Below are 19,564 nucleotides of genomic sequence, written 5' to 3' on the forward strand. Positions count from 1 at the left end.
TTTTATCTCTGCAGTAGCCTTTTATTAACTATGCCAAGGCACATTGAAGCTGGCCAAACACTTGAAATATTTTTCCTTTATTTTCCCCACATATGTGGGTACTATTCCCCTTTTTTTGTTGACATTTTTGACAGATCTAGGTCTGCGCTATTTCTCGATGCTAAGTTAACGTTGCCCAGCTGCACCTTCATACCCTGCGAACAAACACAAAAGGACTATCAATCAACTCGTGTAACAACATCAGAAAGCAAACGTGCATATTTCCTAACTTTTAATGTGTTCCTTTAATGTGTCACTAATGGTGTGCAGGCACGCTCTCAGGGTGATGTTACATTCACAATTGTTCCTGCCCTCTCCAAGCAAGAAGTGTTATCCAAAAAGAAGGTACAATAGATGACATATTCCCTTGTGGTATTTCTTTTACATGAGGCCTGCATTGTGGTTTGATGTGCACAACTGGCCATCTGGTTACAGTAAAAGGAGATTATGAAAAGTGTCATGTCATGTGTTTAGTGCTGCCACATCATGACAACCATCTCAGTGACTTCAACAAAAGACCACCATGCATTTTATGCATAAGGTTTATACCATTTATGGAAGTGTAAAATAAATAAATCAATTTCAATGGACGAAGACAAATGATTATCAATGATTACGGTAATTTCTCAAAGTCACGCTAAGCTATGTGAAAAGCATCAGATGATGAAGTTGTACGTTTCCAAGTTAGGAAACGGATATGTCTGAATATATTTTCTGTGATATATGTCAGTGTCATTGTTTTAAAAATGGTTTGCTTTTCCCAGCTGTTTGTAAGGGCTCTCTTTGACTACAACCCTATTGAGGATCCAGCTGTCCCGTGCAAGGATGCAGCAATTACTTTTAAACGAGGCAACATCCTCCAGATTGTCACCACGGAGGATGACACCTGGTGGCAAGCCTGCCATGTCAGGGGTAGTAACACGCGAGCAGGACTTATCCCCTCGCAGCAGCTCCAGGAGAGGTGATGCTTTTCATCTTTTTGGTCATTGGCTAAACCATTTTGTTTTTTATTTTCATTTTAATAACCATCTATTGCATTTAACAATCTACAGGAGAGTTGCACTACAGCGACCCCAAAGCTTGTTCCAGCAACAGCAAGTCAAGGCAGCAGGTGATCAGCGAACATTTTCTTTCCACAACAGCACTGGTAAAATAAGCAAAGTGCTTTTCAATTCAAGACAATGAACTAAATAGTAATGCTTGACTTGTGGTGGAAAGTTCAGGTCAGAAAAACACCTGCTATGTTGTACTACTCACTGGTGTGTTTTCCTCCACATGTGCTACAGATGAGGGCAAAGGTACTTTCAGTTTCCTTTACATGTATAAACGTTTACCTTCACAAACAAGTGAAATACAGTAGAACCCCAAAAGTCAAAACAATCCATTATGTGATGCGGGTTGACCTTACATGGAAATGATACAAAACAGGAAGGTCAATTAGGGCCCTATTTTCATACCGAGCGCAATTCTAGCACAAAACAAAGTCTAACTGTGTGCAAGGGTGGAGTTTTTTTTCTTTTGATATTTTTCCTGGACTAGTAGCCTACAGGTAGAAGTGGGCGCTTGCGTCGTTATGTGCTGTGGGAGGGAATGCAGCCGACTCCCGGCCAATTGAAGCGGCTCCCCTCAATCCCTTTAACTAACCTGCATGACATAAACTTGTAGATGAAGGGGATCGGCACGCACAAAGTACATTTAAAATAAACTGCAAGAAAATTTCCACCTGTGGATGATGTAAAGTTGGTCGCTGTGGATGGGCACTTGGAGACTGCCTTTCACCCCCAATCGAATCTAGGTGTCTATTTTTGTGACCAGTGTAAATCCTCCGCACTGAGCGGTGTCTGCCTACCTCTGCGCAGAGATCTGTTAGACCTGGTGTTGGTAATTTTGCAGATGAGCGCATGCTGTCGGATCTGAAAGAGGGAGGGCTGGCTGTGCAGCTGTAGAAATGGTCACAGCCAGCTTCAATCAAGGCCAATCAAAGCAGCTCGTCTCATTCCCTTTCAATGTGGTGCGCTATTTATGCAGTTGAGTCCCGGCGTAGCAGAAGCTAATAATACAAAAATAATAATAATAATAATAATAATATACAAAAAATAATAATAATAAAAAAATAAAATAATAATAATAATAATGTATTCAATTAATTGATTTCTATAATGATTCAGAGGGTTTAATTCCCGCTGTTCACACATTAGACATGGTCTGAACAGGTGTAAGATTTAGATGTCTTTCTATCACTCCATTGACATTCCGCCAGGCGTTGCAATTACACACTCTGCTGGATCGACCTGCCCAGCTTGGTGGAGGTCAGTCTGCCAAAGTGGCAAACACACAGAGTGAGCCTTGCACTGATACAAAAATCAGGATCTGACGACATTCAAGCAAGCTTCTTTTTTTTTTTTTTTAGCTGAGGTGTGAGAAGAGATTTGATTTGGTTGAGCTCCAAATTGTACCACTTTTGTGGCATTGGGTTTTTGAGGTTCTGCTGTACATGTACATTTTGTGACACTGTTTGACTTTCTTCAAGATTAACTTGCCAAAACAAATCATCTTGCAATGTTCCCACTCCATCTTTTCCAACATGTGGACGATTTTGTTGAATGTTTCAACCACTGTAAGAGTAATCTAGTTATTACTGTTTCTAAGTTCTGGATACCATTGTGCAACCCAACTATAATTAGAATTTCCAAAGCAAAATAGTTGTACATTTGAGTTAGAACATGTGCTAATACTTTGAGCATGACATTTCAGAGGTTTATGTCCATGATTTCCCCCACTCTAGTTTTTCCAGTTGAGGAGGATGTTGACTATGGAGCTATAACTGGAATCCACATTGGTAAGATGTTTGACTTGTTCCACATAAATCCCAATGATACTGGAAAGAGGACTTGTGCAATAGAAAACAATACAAATCGGGGCAATTGGACATGACAAGTCACAACTACAGTCCCCAAGAAAAACAGATACATGAGGCCGCTTCATCTGATGAAGCATTTTATGGGTTTAACGATTTTAAGGAAAGGACTAGAACAGCAAATGTGGTTTGAGCCCACCAGTTTCCCCATCTGTCTCCAGCTTATGGACTGCAAATGATGTTTGTGGCCATTGTCACGTGTGCACGTGAGCAGAGAATTGTATTCAGATGAGCAACTCTTACCCGTTCCCAACTGTTAAAACATTTCATTGAGTCTGTTCAATTACAATACAAGCTATGTGCGAATAATTGGGTGCTTTTTGTCTAGTCCTTGTATCAGCGTGGCAAGAGGTTAGAAGGGACTAAATATAAATGGTAATTGGACTGCTTTTCATATAGCGCTTTATCTACACCGTATCGTGCCCAAAGCGCTTTAAAATGCCTCAAATTCACCCATTCACGCACCAGTGGTAAGCTGCTGCCAGGTCCACTGGGAGCAAATCGGGGTTCAGTGTCTTGCTCAAGGACACTTTGACATGGTCACTAGGGGTGAGGATTGAATCCACAACCTCACGAATGGGAGACGATCACTCTGAGACATGACACCTATATGATGCATTGCTACGGTACTTCACAATATAACAACAATAATATGAAACAATAAATGTTAAATGAGTTACTCTCTGACAGAGTTAATCAAAATGGAAGAATCTTAATAGGGCTACACTTTTTTAGGCATTTCATTACTTCAAGGGTCAATATCCTCAAGAAGTAGCCTTGGTCTCCAAATCAGATTCTCTCAGTCATAAAACTAAGTTAAAAAGAAAAAAATACATGTTTTTTCTGTCCAGAATAAGTTATTTGATAATACACATCATTTCGATCATGTATACTCTACGTTGATTCTATTGAACATTTTGCATGTCCACGAAATTGCTGTCCAACCTGCCCCTTTAGGATGACCTAAAAAATTGTATTTCGCGTTCTTACATTTTTATCACGTTAACTAACCTCCGCAGAGATCCAGCTAACCATTTCATTTCATGTTCCAGTCTTTTGGTGATAACGTGGCCTAAATTAATTTGACATATGATCAGTAGCGTAAACAAACAGGTTATGTTTTGGTCATCTAAGACCTAGTTTTATAAGAGTTTATCTTATGTGCTGGATTACTTCTCCTTTCCTATGAACACCATGGAATCTCTGGCTACCGGTAACTGTTCCTGGTTCAGATAAACAACCCGAGAATTTGATTGACATTACGACGCCGCATATTCAGTGACTCCTTGTGTGGATCTGAACTCTTAAGTCACTCTGTCCTGTAAAACAGAAATAACAGCAATTAATTTTTTTTTATGGGTCTCAGCATCTGAGTCACCGATGGCAATTGCAACGCCACTGTCACTTTAAACCGACAATGACAAGATGTTTTCTACTTAAACATGTTTTGACTCCGAGCAATAGGGTAACTTTGTCGGATCTTTAACTTTAGTGCCATGTAAACAAACACTTGAAATCTCCACTCACCGTGTCACGGTGCAAGGAGAGGAAACAGACAGATATGCTTACAAAGTCAAATTACAGCCTATGTCAAAGAAAGCCTGGCATCACCGCCTCGCGCGCTACTTAACGTCATGAAAGAGAGCGTGCAGAAGAAGACAGGCCAAACCGCAGGCGCATGGCAGACGCAGGCTGTCAGACTGCATACAAATCACCACTGGCACACTTTTATTCTGGGGGGCCTGAACCCCCTCTTGTCTTTTATTCACTTTGTTTTTTTGTGTCGAAGACTGTTGAATTAACATGCTGATTGGCAACAGGTTTGGGGTGGGAATGGTTTATAAGCCATTACTGTATCTTTTAAACAAGCCTCTAGGTCATAAAAGTTGTAAGCCACTTCAAATGTTAAACAATTTGGTAGGTCCAGAATTATTGGGCCAATAAACGTGTTTGTGATGTTTACAGTGGATTTGAAATAAAACAAGCAATGTGATTAATGAGTAGATTTAATCTTTAATTCGAGGGGAGTTATAGCCATCATATGCAGATTACCTCAATTTCCAAAGCCTCTCGGTTCAGCTGGAATAGCATCCAATAATGAAATAATGGAAATTAAATGCAGACTGGGAGGTGAGTGAGCATGGAGAGTTCTCATTTAGGTTAGATGTTATTCTTCACCCTTTTGGATCATATTTTCTTCTAAATTTAGCTCAATTGTGAGAGTCTATTGTAATTAAAGTTAAAGTAACACTTATTGTCACACTCAACTAAGTGGGCTGAAATTCATTTTCCACATTTTGACCCATCCCCTGAGGGAGTGGTGAGCAGCAGCAGGGGCCACGCTCAGGAATCATTTGGGGATCTAACCCCCGGGGATTGAACCCACAACCTCCCAGTCTCAGGGCAGACACTCTACCACAAGGCCACTGAGCTGGTTGTAGTTTTGTGTACATAATTAAACATAATTTTGAACGTGGTTAGCACGTCAGCCTCACAGTCAGGTGTACTTTAGCTTTCTTCTACATTCCAAAAAAAAGCACGCACTGCCCATAGGTGAATAATAAAGGGTGGCTATGTATGTATGGGATGAAAAGATGCTATCTATGACATTGTTGACCTCATTACTCACCAACAGACTGACAAAGCTCAAGGCATGTCTCTTTCTCCATGCCAGCTGGTTTAAGAAATAGTTTCCGACTGGGCAAGAAGAGCAATTGGGTCAAAGAAGCAGCTCGGTCCAAAAGGTGGAGCTCAGGAGTTCATGAGTCTGTCTGTCCACCTACCTACGTAGAGGTCATCCCATACTATAAAGATTCTGAAGAAAGGCACCGTCTGGTTGTCTTGGTTGGTAAGTATGGCTTGAGTATGCTAATGGCTCCCAACAGGAGTTTATTTTTTTTAATAACATTAAGAGCCCGCCCATGTTGTTGTCATATTTACCAATGAAAAACGACTGCGTCCAACACACACATCCGCAGAGCACCAAATATACCGAAATCGCGCCACACCGCCTGAGCCACCACTTAGACCTGCTTTTTGCAAGTCTAAAATTGTGTCTACATTCTGTCACCAAATTGCCATATATTCTCCACGGGTGTGCAATAGAATACACCGGAACGAGGCATAGCATGGGATACCAAGACACGCTATATTAGACTTGCCGTGGTACAAATAGGAAGAGGTGCCGTTTAACGCTGAGCGCACGAAAATCTGGCCCGAAGTTTGAATAGAATTAACCCTGCGCTCAACTCTGCTCTATTTGGGGTCATGCCACTGCATTACATTTACCACAAAGTTATTGAAGCTGAAATTGTTCAAAGGGAAGAAAATAAGGCATTGATTAAGATTTATGTTCCTACTTTTGAATGCAAGAATGATCCTTTCCCATCACAACCACATAAACACTTGTCAGAAAACGTCACATCTGAATATTTTGTATTATTTTAACTTGGGCTGTGGCCCACCCCATATTCGCTTCTCTGCCAATCCTGCAGGCCTGCTCTATGTATTTTTGCTCCCTTGAGAGTTTACATTAAGCTCTGCTGAAGGTCTTTTTAACGCAACATTACAGCAAAACCATAGATTAAGGGAACACACAACAAACGTGAAGAGAGGGGAGTAGAAGGACGTTGAAACGATTGAGACAGAATATGACAGGAAAACAGATACATGAGAGGTGAATGGCGAGAGGCCAATGAATTGATTGGGACTCAAATCCTTCAAAATGTCAGCCAAGTGCTCCATTTAGCTGGAAGAGTTCAAGCATCTTGGATTTAAATCTCTTTTAATTGGGTTGGATTTGACCTGCATGACTGGATTTCACTGTCTGCATTGAAGGCCAGAGGTCATCATTAAGATTTTTTTTTGGCATTGAGAGTTATGGACAGGAAAAGCCCAAACCGGGATACTTAAAGTAGGACCAGACTGGGTAATATTTGACCAGGTTGAAGAAGCCTTCTGACGCACTATGAACAAAACAATATGCCATTATGTCCCGCATAAAGATGGTGAATATAACTACCGGTGTTAAATGTCATGTCACTTAAGCAAAAAGGTCAGTGGACAGTATCCACTTGTCCCGATGTGGCTTCTCATTGGTTCTCCAGAGCCACTGAGAAAGCCATTAGCAGTGTAAGGGCGGAGTGTCCTAAAAACTTTATATTTTGTAATGTTCTGAGCCCATTCAACACTGTGATGGAAAAGGCAGGTATTTCAGGAATCCTGCTTTTCATATGCACTCCAAAGAGACTGATGCAATCTAGGCCTGCACAAACCTACTAGAGGACAATCCCAGATGCTACTGCATGTGTGTGCGTACCAGTGTTTGGAAGTGCCTGTGTTCATCCTGTACATCCTACACAATAATGACATTGATACGGTGTAACTTTGCAGATGTTACATTTATACGTGATGCTATGGATTTTCCAGAGCGTACGAGGGCATTAATCGTGGCACAGGCAGACACAAAAAGAGTCAGATGGCTTGGAGATTCATTTGCAGACTAAAAACAGCATGAAATCAGAGCGCTGTCTGTCTGACTGTTCTGCTCACTTTTTCTTTTATTCTGATGGAAAACACAGATGCACCACTGTGATCACCAAACCTATGTGATGCTGGATTTATTGTTCAGGAAGCCATTAGTGCACACTGATGATACATAGAATATTTTTTGCTGCTGCTGGGGCACAATTAAGCCGTTTTTAAACATAGATTTTTGACTACTAAACAAAATACAGTACAGAATCATAGAGCTGCCAATGTGGAATAAAAAAAATGTTGACTGGCAAACTCGTGTGAACGTTCTTTCAAGCACATTTGAATGTACTTAGGCCAAACACTGAAAACAGAGCATTTTTTTTTCCTATAATGCCATGCCCGTGGCATTGTGGGGAAAATGCCAAATGGACTTAGTAATGAAACCATGAAAATTATTAATAATTTTTAAAAACTTATGACACCACAGGGTATGCGCGTAACCCATGGAATTATAGGGAAAATGCAAAATGGAAAAAAAAACACATAAAATTAACAAACAATGTTTACTTAATTTTGGTAAAAATGCTAAAATTAGATTTTATTTTTCACTTGCGCTTGCACAGGTTAATATCCCATGGGATATTATGGGGGGGGGGGGGGGTGATTGGGCATTTAGCCTACAAATACGTTCAAATGTATTTACAATTACGTTCGTGCGTATTTGCAAATACTTTCAAATGTGTTTAAATATGTTTGAACTTGTATGTTAAGTACTAAAAACAAAAAAAATGCCTGGAATTATGCAGGGGGAAATGCTGAACGAGGTAGTAATAAAACCAGAAAAAATACTAATAAACAATGTTTACTTGCTTAATTTCCGAACGTGTTCGTATAATGTAAGCTAAATGCTAAAAAACAACAACAACAAAAACAATATTTTTTATACTTGCAAATCAATATCCTGTGGCATTATAGGAAAGTATGCTGAAAAATGCAGTTTTATTTTTTTTGCTTTTCGCCCCCAAGTACGTTCGGACGTATTTGCAAATACGTTTGGACATATATACAAATAAATACGTTCGATTGTACTTGCAAATACGTTCAAACAAGTATACCAATATTTTATTCCGCATTGGCAGCTCCACGCTTCCATAGAGGAGAGCATTACTGCAGTGAGAGCTGTGCAAAAACATGCACGTTTATTGGTTTATTGTGGGCTCTAAATTAACCTATGGTGTAAATGTGAGTGTGAATGCTTGTTTGTTTTTACGTCCATTGTGATTGGCTGGCAACCAGCTATGTATATCAATGCTACTGATAGTGATTAGGTCAGCGGAGATGGCCTTGCTTATCCTGATCATCCACCACTGCAAAACATAACTAGCAGAATGTTTTTTTCTTTCTCTTAAGGGCCGAGCGGTGTTGGTGTTAATGAACTAAAGAGGAGGCTCCTAATCTCAGATCCTGACCTCTATGCTACAACTGTACCATGTAAGGCAAAAAAGCCCATCTTGTCACCTTTTTTTTCCCCCTCCTGTGAGCCTTTTATGATTAGGGCTGTTGTCATCATCTTGCCAACATCTTCTCTTCCAGACACCACACGTGAGAAGAGAAGCCAAGAGAGCGAAGGGATGGATTATCACTTTGTATCCGTCCACAAATTCGAAGAGGACATTCTCAACCGCAGGTACATGCACATTTCCTCTCTCAAGTCGTTAAATTGGAGTTTGACATGTGCTGGTCATTCTATACTATTCATCGGTGTTTTGGAAGGAAAGGCCATTTTCTTTCTTTTCTGACTTTTATGTCCTTGCCTGCCCCTGTTAATGTCTGCCGTTAGGTTTATAGATTATGGGACATATAGAGGCCACTACTACGGAACAAGTCTGGACTCAGTTTACCGTGTGATGGCTGAGGGCAAAGTGTGCCTACTGGATGTACACCCGTGTGTAAGTAATGAGCTGTCAGGAAAGGACTGTCATCATGTTTACTGTATACTCGGACTAAACAATACCGCATAGTGACAAAAAGAACATGAGACGCCAGATTGTGTCTGGAAAATCACTCACTTTTATGTTGAATAACATTGTGATAAAAACAAAAACACACAGCAAGGTTATGTGCACACAAAGATGGTATCTCTCTCTTTCCACTCACTGGACCGATGCAAAAACAAAAAACAAAAACAGACAGGATTCCACAGACATTTCCGTCAACATTTTAAGGTACCATTTGTTCTTGATGCTCTGGAATAAAAGGTTGCAATTAATGTTCAGACCCCGCCCTATAAGATTTCCGAACCTTTTGAAAGTAATTCTCCCCCAGCTGGGTTGTCCGTTTGATCTACATGAATTACCCGAGAACTGAATTAGACAATGATGAGAAGGACTACTGGCTTGCAAGATGCAGTTGTGGCTCACACATCTCATTTTTCTTTGTTTCTTGTCACGCGAGTGAAAAAGGAAGTTTTAACATGCAGGTTGAAATTAAAACTACAAACAAGTCTAGGCAACAAGACCTGAGCCTCGATGACTAACGACAACACTTAAAATTCATATGATCTTTATTTCAGTTTTTTTTTATTCTAGTCCAGAGAGATTTTTTTCCCCTCTCAACACCCGTTGTTGAATCTAGTGGCAAGGAGTCGGCGGCACGTGCGCACGACTGTGTTCAACTGAACTGAGAAGGAACAATTGGGTTCAGTTCATGCAGTGATTTCATTTATTGTGTGGCTCTAAAGAGTCGTCGGTTTGACCAAGTTGTTCATAAAACTCGAGTCCCGTCAAGCTTTCCTAAAAACAAAAACAAAACAGCAAAATGCGACATGCACAATAACAGACATGAATTGGAGTGCAAATTTTCATTTCCAGCGCTCTTGCGTACCTGCGCACCACTTATGTGCACCCCAGTCTATGTAGCAAAATGACACAAGATGCCACCAAAACACATTTGAAGATCCAACAAATAGTGAAAATATATACGATGACAGACTTGAATTGGAGTGCATTTTTCAATTTCCAGCACTCTTGCGTACCTGCGCACCACTTATGTGCACCCCTGTCTATGAACCCAAATGACACAATATGCCACCAAAACAATACTTTTGAGCTTGCACAAATAGTGAAATCCAAGATGACAGACTTGAACTGGAGTGTAATTTTCAATTTCCAGTACTCTTGCGTACCAGTGCACCACTTCTGTGCACTCCAGCCTATGTACCAAATTGCCACAAGATACCACCAAAACAATACTTTTGAGCTTGCACAAATAGTGAAATCCAAGATGACAGACTTGAACTGGAGTGTAATTTTCAATTTCCAGTACTCTTGCGTACCAGTGCACCACTTCTGTGCACTCCAGCCTATGTACCAAATTGCCACAAGATACCACCAAAACAACTTTGAAGTTCCAGCAAATAGTGAAAATACGTGAGTAAGTGACACTCCTTAAGAGTTTTAGAATTTCTTATAGATTCCGGCAAAGCACTACTTTTGTCAAAATAAAGCTCCTCAACTCACCTAAACGTTGTTCTTTGGCACTTGTTTTTGGCATGAGCACAAAATCAGGAAATAGATAAGTCTTTTGGTGAATATTGTAGGATAGGTTGCAAAACCAATCTGCGAATATGAGACTCCACTAGTTGCGAGTCGCAAATTGTTAATATCCACGGAAACACTGAAAAACCAAAACCCACAACCTGACTGAAACATGATGACGTCATCCATGACATTTGTGGTTTGAATTCTAAAATGTCCAGGTATGAACATTCAACTTTAGAGGTTCCATTGCACAGTACTATATAAATGCTTTTCAGCACTACCATATACTAACATGTGAACATATCGCAAGGCTTTGCTTCATTTTTATTTTTTTATTTCCAACAAACAAATACCCTCCATTTTCTCTTTTCCCCACAAGAAACTGAAGCGAGTCTACACACTTGAATTCAAACCCTACGTGGTTTTTGTGAAACCCCCGCGCATTGAGGAGTTACGCCTCACCAGGAGAAGAGCAAAGTTCATCTGTGATGAAGAGGACCCCAACCAAGTCAGAATGTTCTCAGTAAGCAACATATAAAACTCGCTGTGTGCAGTCAGGTGCACGCCTTTGACACGCATGGTGATGTGAGGTCACAGAACCTGACACACCTTGCACATGAGTGACATTTAAGAGACAAGGGGGCTGCTTCGTGGGTGGTATGATGTGTATGCGTTTTATGAATTCAGTTTATAGTTGATTCTACCACACAATGATGTCATGTATATTTGTGCTGCAATTTCAGCGAACAATATTTCATTCCCAGAAAACTGGGTGTGTTTTCATAGGTTTTGCACAAAAAGGTCACTTTTATAATGTCCATCTGGCCTGTTTGACCTTAGCATGGCCTTGTTAGAATTGAGACCGCACACATGTGCTTGCAAAGGTTAGACATTGCGCAACACCTTAGGCATATGTTATAGATGTCTAGTTGGTGTGAAATGGTCTTCCAACTCTCAGAAGCTTGACAAAAATTTTCCTTCACTTGCTACCAAACCTAGTTACCCATCAATAAAATAATACAAACCCAATTCCAAAAAAGTTGCGACATTATACAAATTGTGAATAAAAACTGAATGCAATTATGTGGAAGTGCCAAATTTCAATATTTTGTTCAGAATAGAACATAGATGACAGGTCAAAAGTTTAAACTGAGAAAATTTATCATTTTAAGGGAAAAAAATATGTTGATTGTAAATTTCATGGTGCCAACAAATCTCAACAAAGTTGGGACAGGTAGCAATAAGAGGCTGGAAAAGTCAACAGCTGGAAGACCAGTTACCACTAATGAGGTCCATTGGCAACCTGATTGGAGTATAAAAAGAGCTTCTCGGAGTGGCAGTGTCTCTCAGGAGCAAAGATGGGTGGAGAATCATCAATTCCTCTAATGTTGCGCAGAAAGATAGAGGAGAAATATCAGAAAGGTGTTTACCAGCGGAAAAATGCAAAAAGGTTCAAGTAATCATCATCTACAGTGCATAACATCATCCAAAGATTCAGAGAATCTGGAACAAACTCTTGTGTGTAAGGGTCAAGGCCGAAAAATCTTACTGGATGCCCGTGATCTTCGGGCCCTTAAATGGCACTGCGCTGCAAACAGGAATGCTTACTGTAAGGGAAATCACAGAAAGGGCTTGTGAGTGAACACAATCCACCGTGCCAGCCGCCGTTGCAAGATGAAACTCGACAGTACAAAGAAGAAGCCATTTCTAAAGCAGAACAAGAAGCGCAGGCATTTCTCTGGGCGAGGGGTTATTTAAAATGGAGTGTGGCAAAGTGGAAACCTGTTTTGTGGTCAGACCAATCACGATTGGAAGTTATTTGTGGAAAACGGGGGCGCTAGATCATACTGACTAAAGAGGACAAGGACAACCCAAGTTGTTATCAGTTTATAAGCCTGCATCTGTGATGGTATAGGGTTGCATGAGTGCGTGTGGCATGGGCGGCTTCCACATCTGGAAAGGCATCGTCAATGCAGAAAGGTATATTCAGATTGAAGAACAACATATGCTCTCATCCAGGCATCATCACTTTCAGAGAAGATCTTGCATTTCTCAACACGATAATGCCGGACCACGTGCAGCACAAATTACAACATCATGGCTGCGTAGGAAAAGGATCCGGGTATGGAAATGGCCAGCCTGCAGTCCACTTCTTTCACTTCTAGAGCACATTTGGCGCATCATAAACATTTGTTGACACCATGGAATTTAAAATCAACATAGTTTTCCCTTAAAATGATACATTTTCTCAGTTTAAACTTTTGACCTGTTCTATTCTGAATAAAATATTAAAATTTGGCACTTCCACATAATTGCATTCAGTTTTTAGTCACAATTTGTTTCGTTGTTCCAACTTTTTTGGAATTGGGTTTGTAATTAAATGTGATAATGATGTAATATTTGATTCTTGGTATTTTGACAAATATCGGCATCTGCCTTTTTATTCATCTGAATGCTGATATAGCTGGTATCTCACTGAGCGGTGAATGCTTGCGAACATAGCGAATTTTGGGTTTCCATCAGGATTTGTAAGATGTTCACAGACAGTTTTTACTACTTAAATACTAAATTTTGAACATGTTCAGACTGCAAAGATCTTTTGAAACCTTTTACGAATTTGTATGAGGAAGTCTGGAGTAGCAGAGAAGTATGTTCAAGTGGTGCAGGACATGTATGAGGACTGTAAGACCATAAGTGAGGTGTGCTGTAGGTGTGACGGAGGAGTTCAAAGTGGAGGTGGGACTACATCAGGGATCCGCTCTGAGCCCCTTCTTGTTTGTTATGGTAATGGAAAGAAAGGAAAGGAAAAGAAGAAGAAGCTACATTTGCATGCATTTGTCGCTTAGTGAGATACAGGTAACTTTTCATTTATGTATTTTGTATTTTTTATTTCTCCTTTACTTTAACTCTTTTACTGCCAAAAACGTTAAATAATGTTTAGTAAAAACCTACGGAGGGGCGCCAAAGACGTTAAAAGACGTTCACTATGTTTTTTTGTTTTTTTTTTGGAAACGGGTGGAGGAAAGCCTTGGGCAGCTGTGCTGAAAGTATCAAGCAGATCTAGTTAGTATAATGACTAGTTTTGGCCCCTAGATGGCAGCGATGACTCTCTTTGGACAAGATTGGGTGGGCGTCAGTAGAAGACGTGAGGCGGAGCTTGAGTGTTGAGGGGACAATGGCTGATGAAGCAACAATGGCGACCGGTTGCAAGCAGCTCACGCTTGAGCATTTTTTTCAAAGACGGAAAGCATCGATCAATACTAATTTTCTGTGGACCTTGAAAGATCAGTCAAAATGCTTAAATCGGCTGGCACTCACAGCATCCCTTTTCTGGCAGTCAAAGAGTTATAAACTGACACTGGGAACTCCCTACATTTTTTATTTAAAAAATATATTTAAAAAATGTAATTAAGAAATTATGTAGAAATTTTGGAAAACTTTATTTACTTTATTAAACTTTCAGTACAACATTTTAGGGAGCTATTGCTTAATTTTTTATTTAGCTTAACACATATTGATGACCCTGGAAGCTCCCTGCAATTAAAAACTATTTTTTTTTTTTAAACAAAGCTGTCTTATGCTTATATGTTTAAAATTAGAAGAAAAACCTTGTTTTGTCAAAAACATGGTGTTTAAACAAAATATATATTTTTAATTTTGACACAAATATGTTCTCCTTTACTGCAAATGAATATTGGCTTGAGATATCAGTTATCGGCCTCCATGACTATGAATAATCGGTATCGGCCCATAAAAAATCATATCGGTCTATCACTAGTTTTGACACTGAAGTCTCCAACTGCCATAAACTGCCTTGGTGACAACCAAATCGATCATCCCCATAACAAAATAAACAGTCAAGTGTTATTTTTTCCCCCACAGGAGGAAGATTTTGAAGATATGATTCACTTGGCCGAAACCATGGAGACCCAACACGGTCCCATGTTTGACAAGGTGATCGATAACGGCGACATTGCCATGGCCTTCAGAGAGCTGAAGGCAGACCTGCAGCGACTTCAGGAGGCAGAGGTCCGCTGGATTCCCGCCGTGTGGCTTTGCTCCTCGCCAACTAAGGCGAGGAGGAGTTGTGGTCTTTTGGCCGGCTGGATTTGAAACTCTCTGTCACTGGGGAATACCTCTTCCAAAAGTAGTACTACAATTTCTGCTTGTAGTTTTCTGTCATATTTGAAATGTTTTTTCATTTGTAAAAAGGAAAAAAAAAAGATGAGTTTTCAGCCCGTGAACATATAGTTAGTTAAGCAACCAGACAACCTTCTCCTTTTTTCAGTGCCAGTTTTCTATTGGCATGTGGCTGAAACAACGTCGACTTGAATCATTAAATTGAAAAATGTTGGGACGAGTGGCCTTGCTGCAGAATGTAACCCTTCGCTGCCAATTCGCAAATATCAGCATGGAATTATTCTGACAGCTGCTGCACTGCAATTAACATAAGCGCACCAGAGGAATATTATTAGTAGCAGGAGTAGAGACTGTACAATTTAGAGGCATTAACAAGAAAACATTCCCTCAAATCCCGCTGAAGACGTTGCATTCAATAACGCGTGCGCAGTATGAAGAGTCCCTTCAAACTGTTACTTCTGGATCAGTCAAAGTAAATTCACTCACTCATTGTCATCATCTAAAAAAAAAAAAAAAGGGTATTCATAGCTGCTAACTTTTCATGATCTTATTCACAGGAGCTGCCTCATTGAACTTTTTCTGGTGGCTGGGTTGCTTCACGGGGTTTCCTTCCTACTTCTGAATAGTTGAACGAAACGGTGTTAATGTTTTTGGGAGTAAGAAGTCGCCACATGATGTGAGGGAGACAGTAATTGCTTTCTTGGGGCTTCGGCCTTCACAGAAAGGTTAAGACCACCAGGCCCTGCAACGGTGGATTAGGCCACAGGGATCATGAAAATAAACATCAGTTATTTCAGTTATGTCTTCAGTATTCAAGCGGAAGAAAAGCGAGGCATTGGTTGCGCAATATGTCCGATCCCCGAAACGCTCCAAACAATCTGTCAGAAGAGCAGCCCCTCCGCTTGCCAGACGCGGAGTCCGACCTCAGCGCAACGTGGCAGCCTAATTTCATCACAACGCTGACGATCCGCAGGCACTCTCTGAGATCATAACGCTGCCATTAAGACAGCGGCCCCATCCAATGAAAAGCCTTCGTTTTATGTTCACCGCGGCTTCCACTTCAAAAACGATGATGTCAGCTGCTTTCGGATCATTTGGCTCAATCACGTAAAATGCCTGTTCAAAAGTATGAAAAAATAAACAAGATTAATGTTCAACAATATGTTCATTATTGAATGACATTAAACACAACTTGGTGAAAATGGGGCTGGGACGTGTACAAGATCTGTTTAGTGTAGCAGAATAATAAACACATTAACATGAAAATGTGTAACCGCAAGGAGAAGGTCCTTATTCGGTGGTTTCGCTGCTGTAGTCTGGTATGAACGCTGGCTCACAATTGGAGCCGTTAAGCCATTAAGACTGCATGAGTCTCTTGTTTCATTCATCACTCATCCACAGAAAGGAAAATAATGGATTGAATGAACAGTGTCTGTCGCATCAGCTTTGCAAAGTAGCAACAAGAAGCCAACATGGAAGAATGTATAAGATCTTCCTGAACTGTTTCTTTTTACAAGATCTCTCGATTCTTCTTCCCCTGAACTAACCCACACAAAATTGGATGCACAGATCTACCTACAAATGTCTAGCAAAGATGAATGAGGATTCTGGGAGAAAATGATAGAAGAAAGTCAAGCTTGACCCATGTTTAATTGAAAAGATGGTCAAGAGGGGAGGGGCTGAAAAATGCTGTCCTTAAAGTGTACAACCATAATCAATCACAATGAAGGTGCGCTTGCAATAATCAAACTTTCGCCAGACGGCTCGTAATATCTCCTGAGATATAACGAGACTTTCCAGAAATCTTTTTTTGTGTGTGTGAAAATATACAAAGCCTGACCCATGCTTTAATCTACACATCTATGTTTGCCAAAAACAGTTTTTCCTATAATCTTTCCCATTTTCGTGAAACCTTCTCTGTACTATTTGTGTAATTTTGACAGTCAAAAGACAGCAGAGGAAAGTACGGTGGTGTTTTTGCATAAAGGTGCTGACGGACGGGCACTTGGAGTGCACAAACGTCCAGAAAAGTCAGGCTGTTTTTTTGGGAGGTGTCGGTTTGAACGGTAGTGACAGAAAACTGACAATTGAGCAAATGCATCATAAATCAACCCCTATGAAGTCTGCGCAGCGTAATGAGTTTATTAGACAGATTACATTTTAATTCGCTGAATGTCATATTCACAGCAGGTGTTTGATCCCTGAGTCGCTCATTCAGCGCATTTGCGAGGACTCACTTTGATGCCTTTCTGTGACTCTTCCAGTTGTGCCAAAAGTACTTATGTCCATTCAAAAGCAGAAGGTCAAATTAAGCGCAAAGGTCATAGTTCATTTTGGTTCATCCAGAAATTTTAAAGTGACAGTTGTATATACCGAACGACTATCATATATCCCACCAGACGTTATCCTGAAACATGAAAAACAGGCTTGATAGGTGCGCTGACTTGGAGACCCGAGGTGTAAAGTTTTCCCTCATTTTTCGCTGGTGACACATTCCCCACCATAAAAGGTTGACTATTATTATTATTATTATTATTATTATTATTGTTATTATTATAAGCCTCTATTAAGCCATTACAAACCTCTCCCACCCTCCGTTCTAAACACTTGTGACACTTAATAAATGCTACTTATAAAATGCAAAATGTAAAATAAATACCAAGCTGCTGCATTCATAAATGAGTGTGAGCGGATGTGTGCACACCGCACCCCGGCGGCACATGAGGTCGACGACAAAGCAACGTCAGCTAAATAACTGAGTTCAAGCTCATTTTTTTTTAAATCCTTAAATGGCTTCCTTAACCAGAAACTGGGTTACTTACAAATGGGCACAAATCAGTGATATAACTGGACCGCAAAATAACGATGGAACATTGTATCACAATCTTATCATCCCTTTAACAAAAAAAAAAAAGGTTCAAATTTGTTTGTCTCCTGTTGAAATGCTTGAGATTTTCAAATCCAGAAATCAGCATGCGAGGGAAGCGTTCATTTCACTTTTTATTATTACTTCTAATCAGATTTTCTTTTGTGTTTTCCCCCCTAAATAAAAAAAAAGAATGTCTCCAATATAATTATTTTTGTCAACCAAAAGTTTCTGTGTTTTTAATAAAAAATATGATCTGCAACTGAGTTTGTGTCTCTGTGGAACGCACACACGCACACACGCACAAGGACCATGCACATCTCGTGTACACGTTGCATCCTATTCAGACGAGAGATATACTGTATGTCTTTGCGCGGTACCTTTTTATTGGTCTCTGGGCTGTTGAAGGTGGGCGTGTTCCCTGCTAATATCAACACACAAGCCAGGGAACATGTCACTGAGGGACAGTATTAAATGGTGTGTAATAGCATGTAGCAGTCTGACAACTGTAGAGGAATGTGAGAGGAGGAATTTATTGCGGAGAACAGGGATGCGAACTGCCCCATGTGTTTTTTAGCTTGCTTAGCACTCACAACTGGAACTGAGTACTGCTGGACTGTGAACCACGATCTGAGTCAAGTCAAATTAATGAACGAGTGCTTGCGCATACAAAACTGCTTCTAGCAGCATTTTATCACCACTCACATATTTGCATACTGTATTGAATATGATTCAATTACGATTGTTGTATGGCAAAGTCATTCTTGTGTATTAAAAAAAATATATATATGATTGTGTTTTGGGTTGGGTCATGATGTGTTATGATGTTGGTATATTATGCTTTTGGAGTTATTATGCTTATGCAGGTCAGGGGTCATTGTGTTATGGATGTATTATGTGTATGTGGTTACTATGTCCCTTACGACGACAATGTGATCATGATGATGTTTTATCCGCGTTAGCCGCTCTTAGTTTGCCACGTTTTGTGCAGTTACTATGTTCCTTATGATGATAATGTGACAATGTGGTCAGTTACTATGCATGGTCTTATATTAATCACTCTTTGTTATGTCTATTACTACCTTTATTCTGTCATATAGAATTGTGCATTGCCCAGAATGACACTTTTGTCAGTATGTCGAGATTCCTCTCAGCCCTGCTCTTTGTTGTTACTTTGTATTTTTGTACATAAAGACCGTCTCATTTCCAACTCTCATGTGTTTGGGCCCTAAATTCCTAACCTCATATGACTGCTTTGATGTTTTAAAAGTTATTTCACAGAATCAATATTCTATCACGAGTGCATTTTGTTTTAATATGTGAAAATCTTTTACATGTATTATTTTAACCAATTTGGATATACACTCATCTCAAAATATTGTGAATATTCTGCTTTGAGAAGAGTCGAGCTGCAGACCATGGGCGAGTGGAGCTCCACCGGAAACACGTGACCTCCAATTCCGTCTTCACTCTTTCCCGTATAGTTTCTAAGCCTCAACGTAACTATAACACTAAACATAACCATAATCTTAGCTCAAACTATGTTAAGTAGTATTATTTTGTATTTATGAGCATATTTCGCTGTTT

At 40.1% G+C, this 19,564-nt stretch overlaps 1 protein-coding gene across 7 annotated transcripts in view; it reads left to right on the top strand.

The window, feature by feature from the left end:
• The window catches only part of LOC147182006 (MAGUK p55 subfamily member 7-like), a 32,772-nt gene extending 13,822 nt beyond the window's left edge, over nt 1-18,950 (top strand). For all 7 annotated transcript variants that reach the window (XM_086098197.1, XM_086098213.1, XM_086098223.1 and 4 more), the window contains 10 exons: nt 310-384; nt 804-1,000; nt 1,092-1,150; nt 2,825-2,878; nt 5,631-5,804; nt 8,843-8,923; nt 9,026-9,119; nt 9,273-9,381; nt 11,351-11,494; nt 14,854-18,950. In XM_086098197.1, coding sequence (XP_085954323.1) covers nt 310-384; nt 804-1,000; nt 1,092-1,150; nt 2,825-2,878; nt 5,631-5,804; nt 8,843-8,923; nt 9,026-9,119; nt 9,273-9,381; nt 11,351-11,494; nt 14,854-15,084 — 1,218 coding nt within the window. In that variant the 3' untranslated portion in view covers nt 15,085-18,950. The remainder of the gene's footprint in view (nt 1-309; nt 385-803; nt 1,001-1,091; nt 1,151-2,824; nt 2,879-5,630; nt 5,805-8,842; nt 8,924-9,025; nt 9,120-9,272; nt 9,382-11,350; nt 11,495-14,853) is intronic.
• Nucleotides 18,951-19,564: the final 614 nt, after the last annotated feature.

The sequence above is a fragment of the Leptonotus elevatus genome, chromosome 1 (genome assembly GCF_054856555.1).
Source record: "Leptonotus elevatus isolate MCC_2025b chromosome 1, RoL_Lele_1.0, whole genome shotgun sequence".
Taxonomy (NCBI): Eukaryota; Metazoa; Chordata; class Actinopteri; order Syngnathiformes; family Syngnathidae; genus Leptonotus; species Leptonotus elevatus.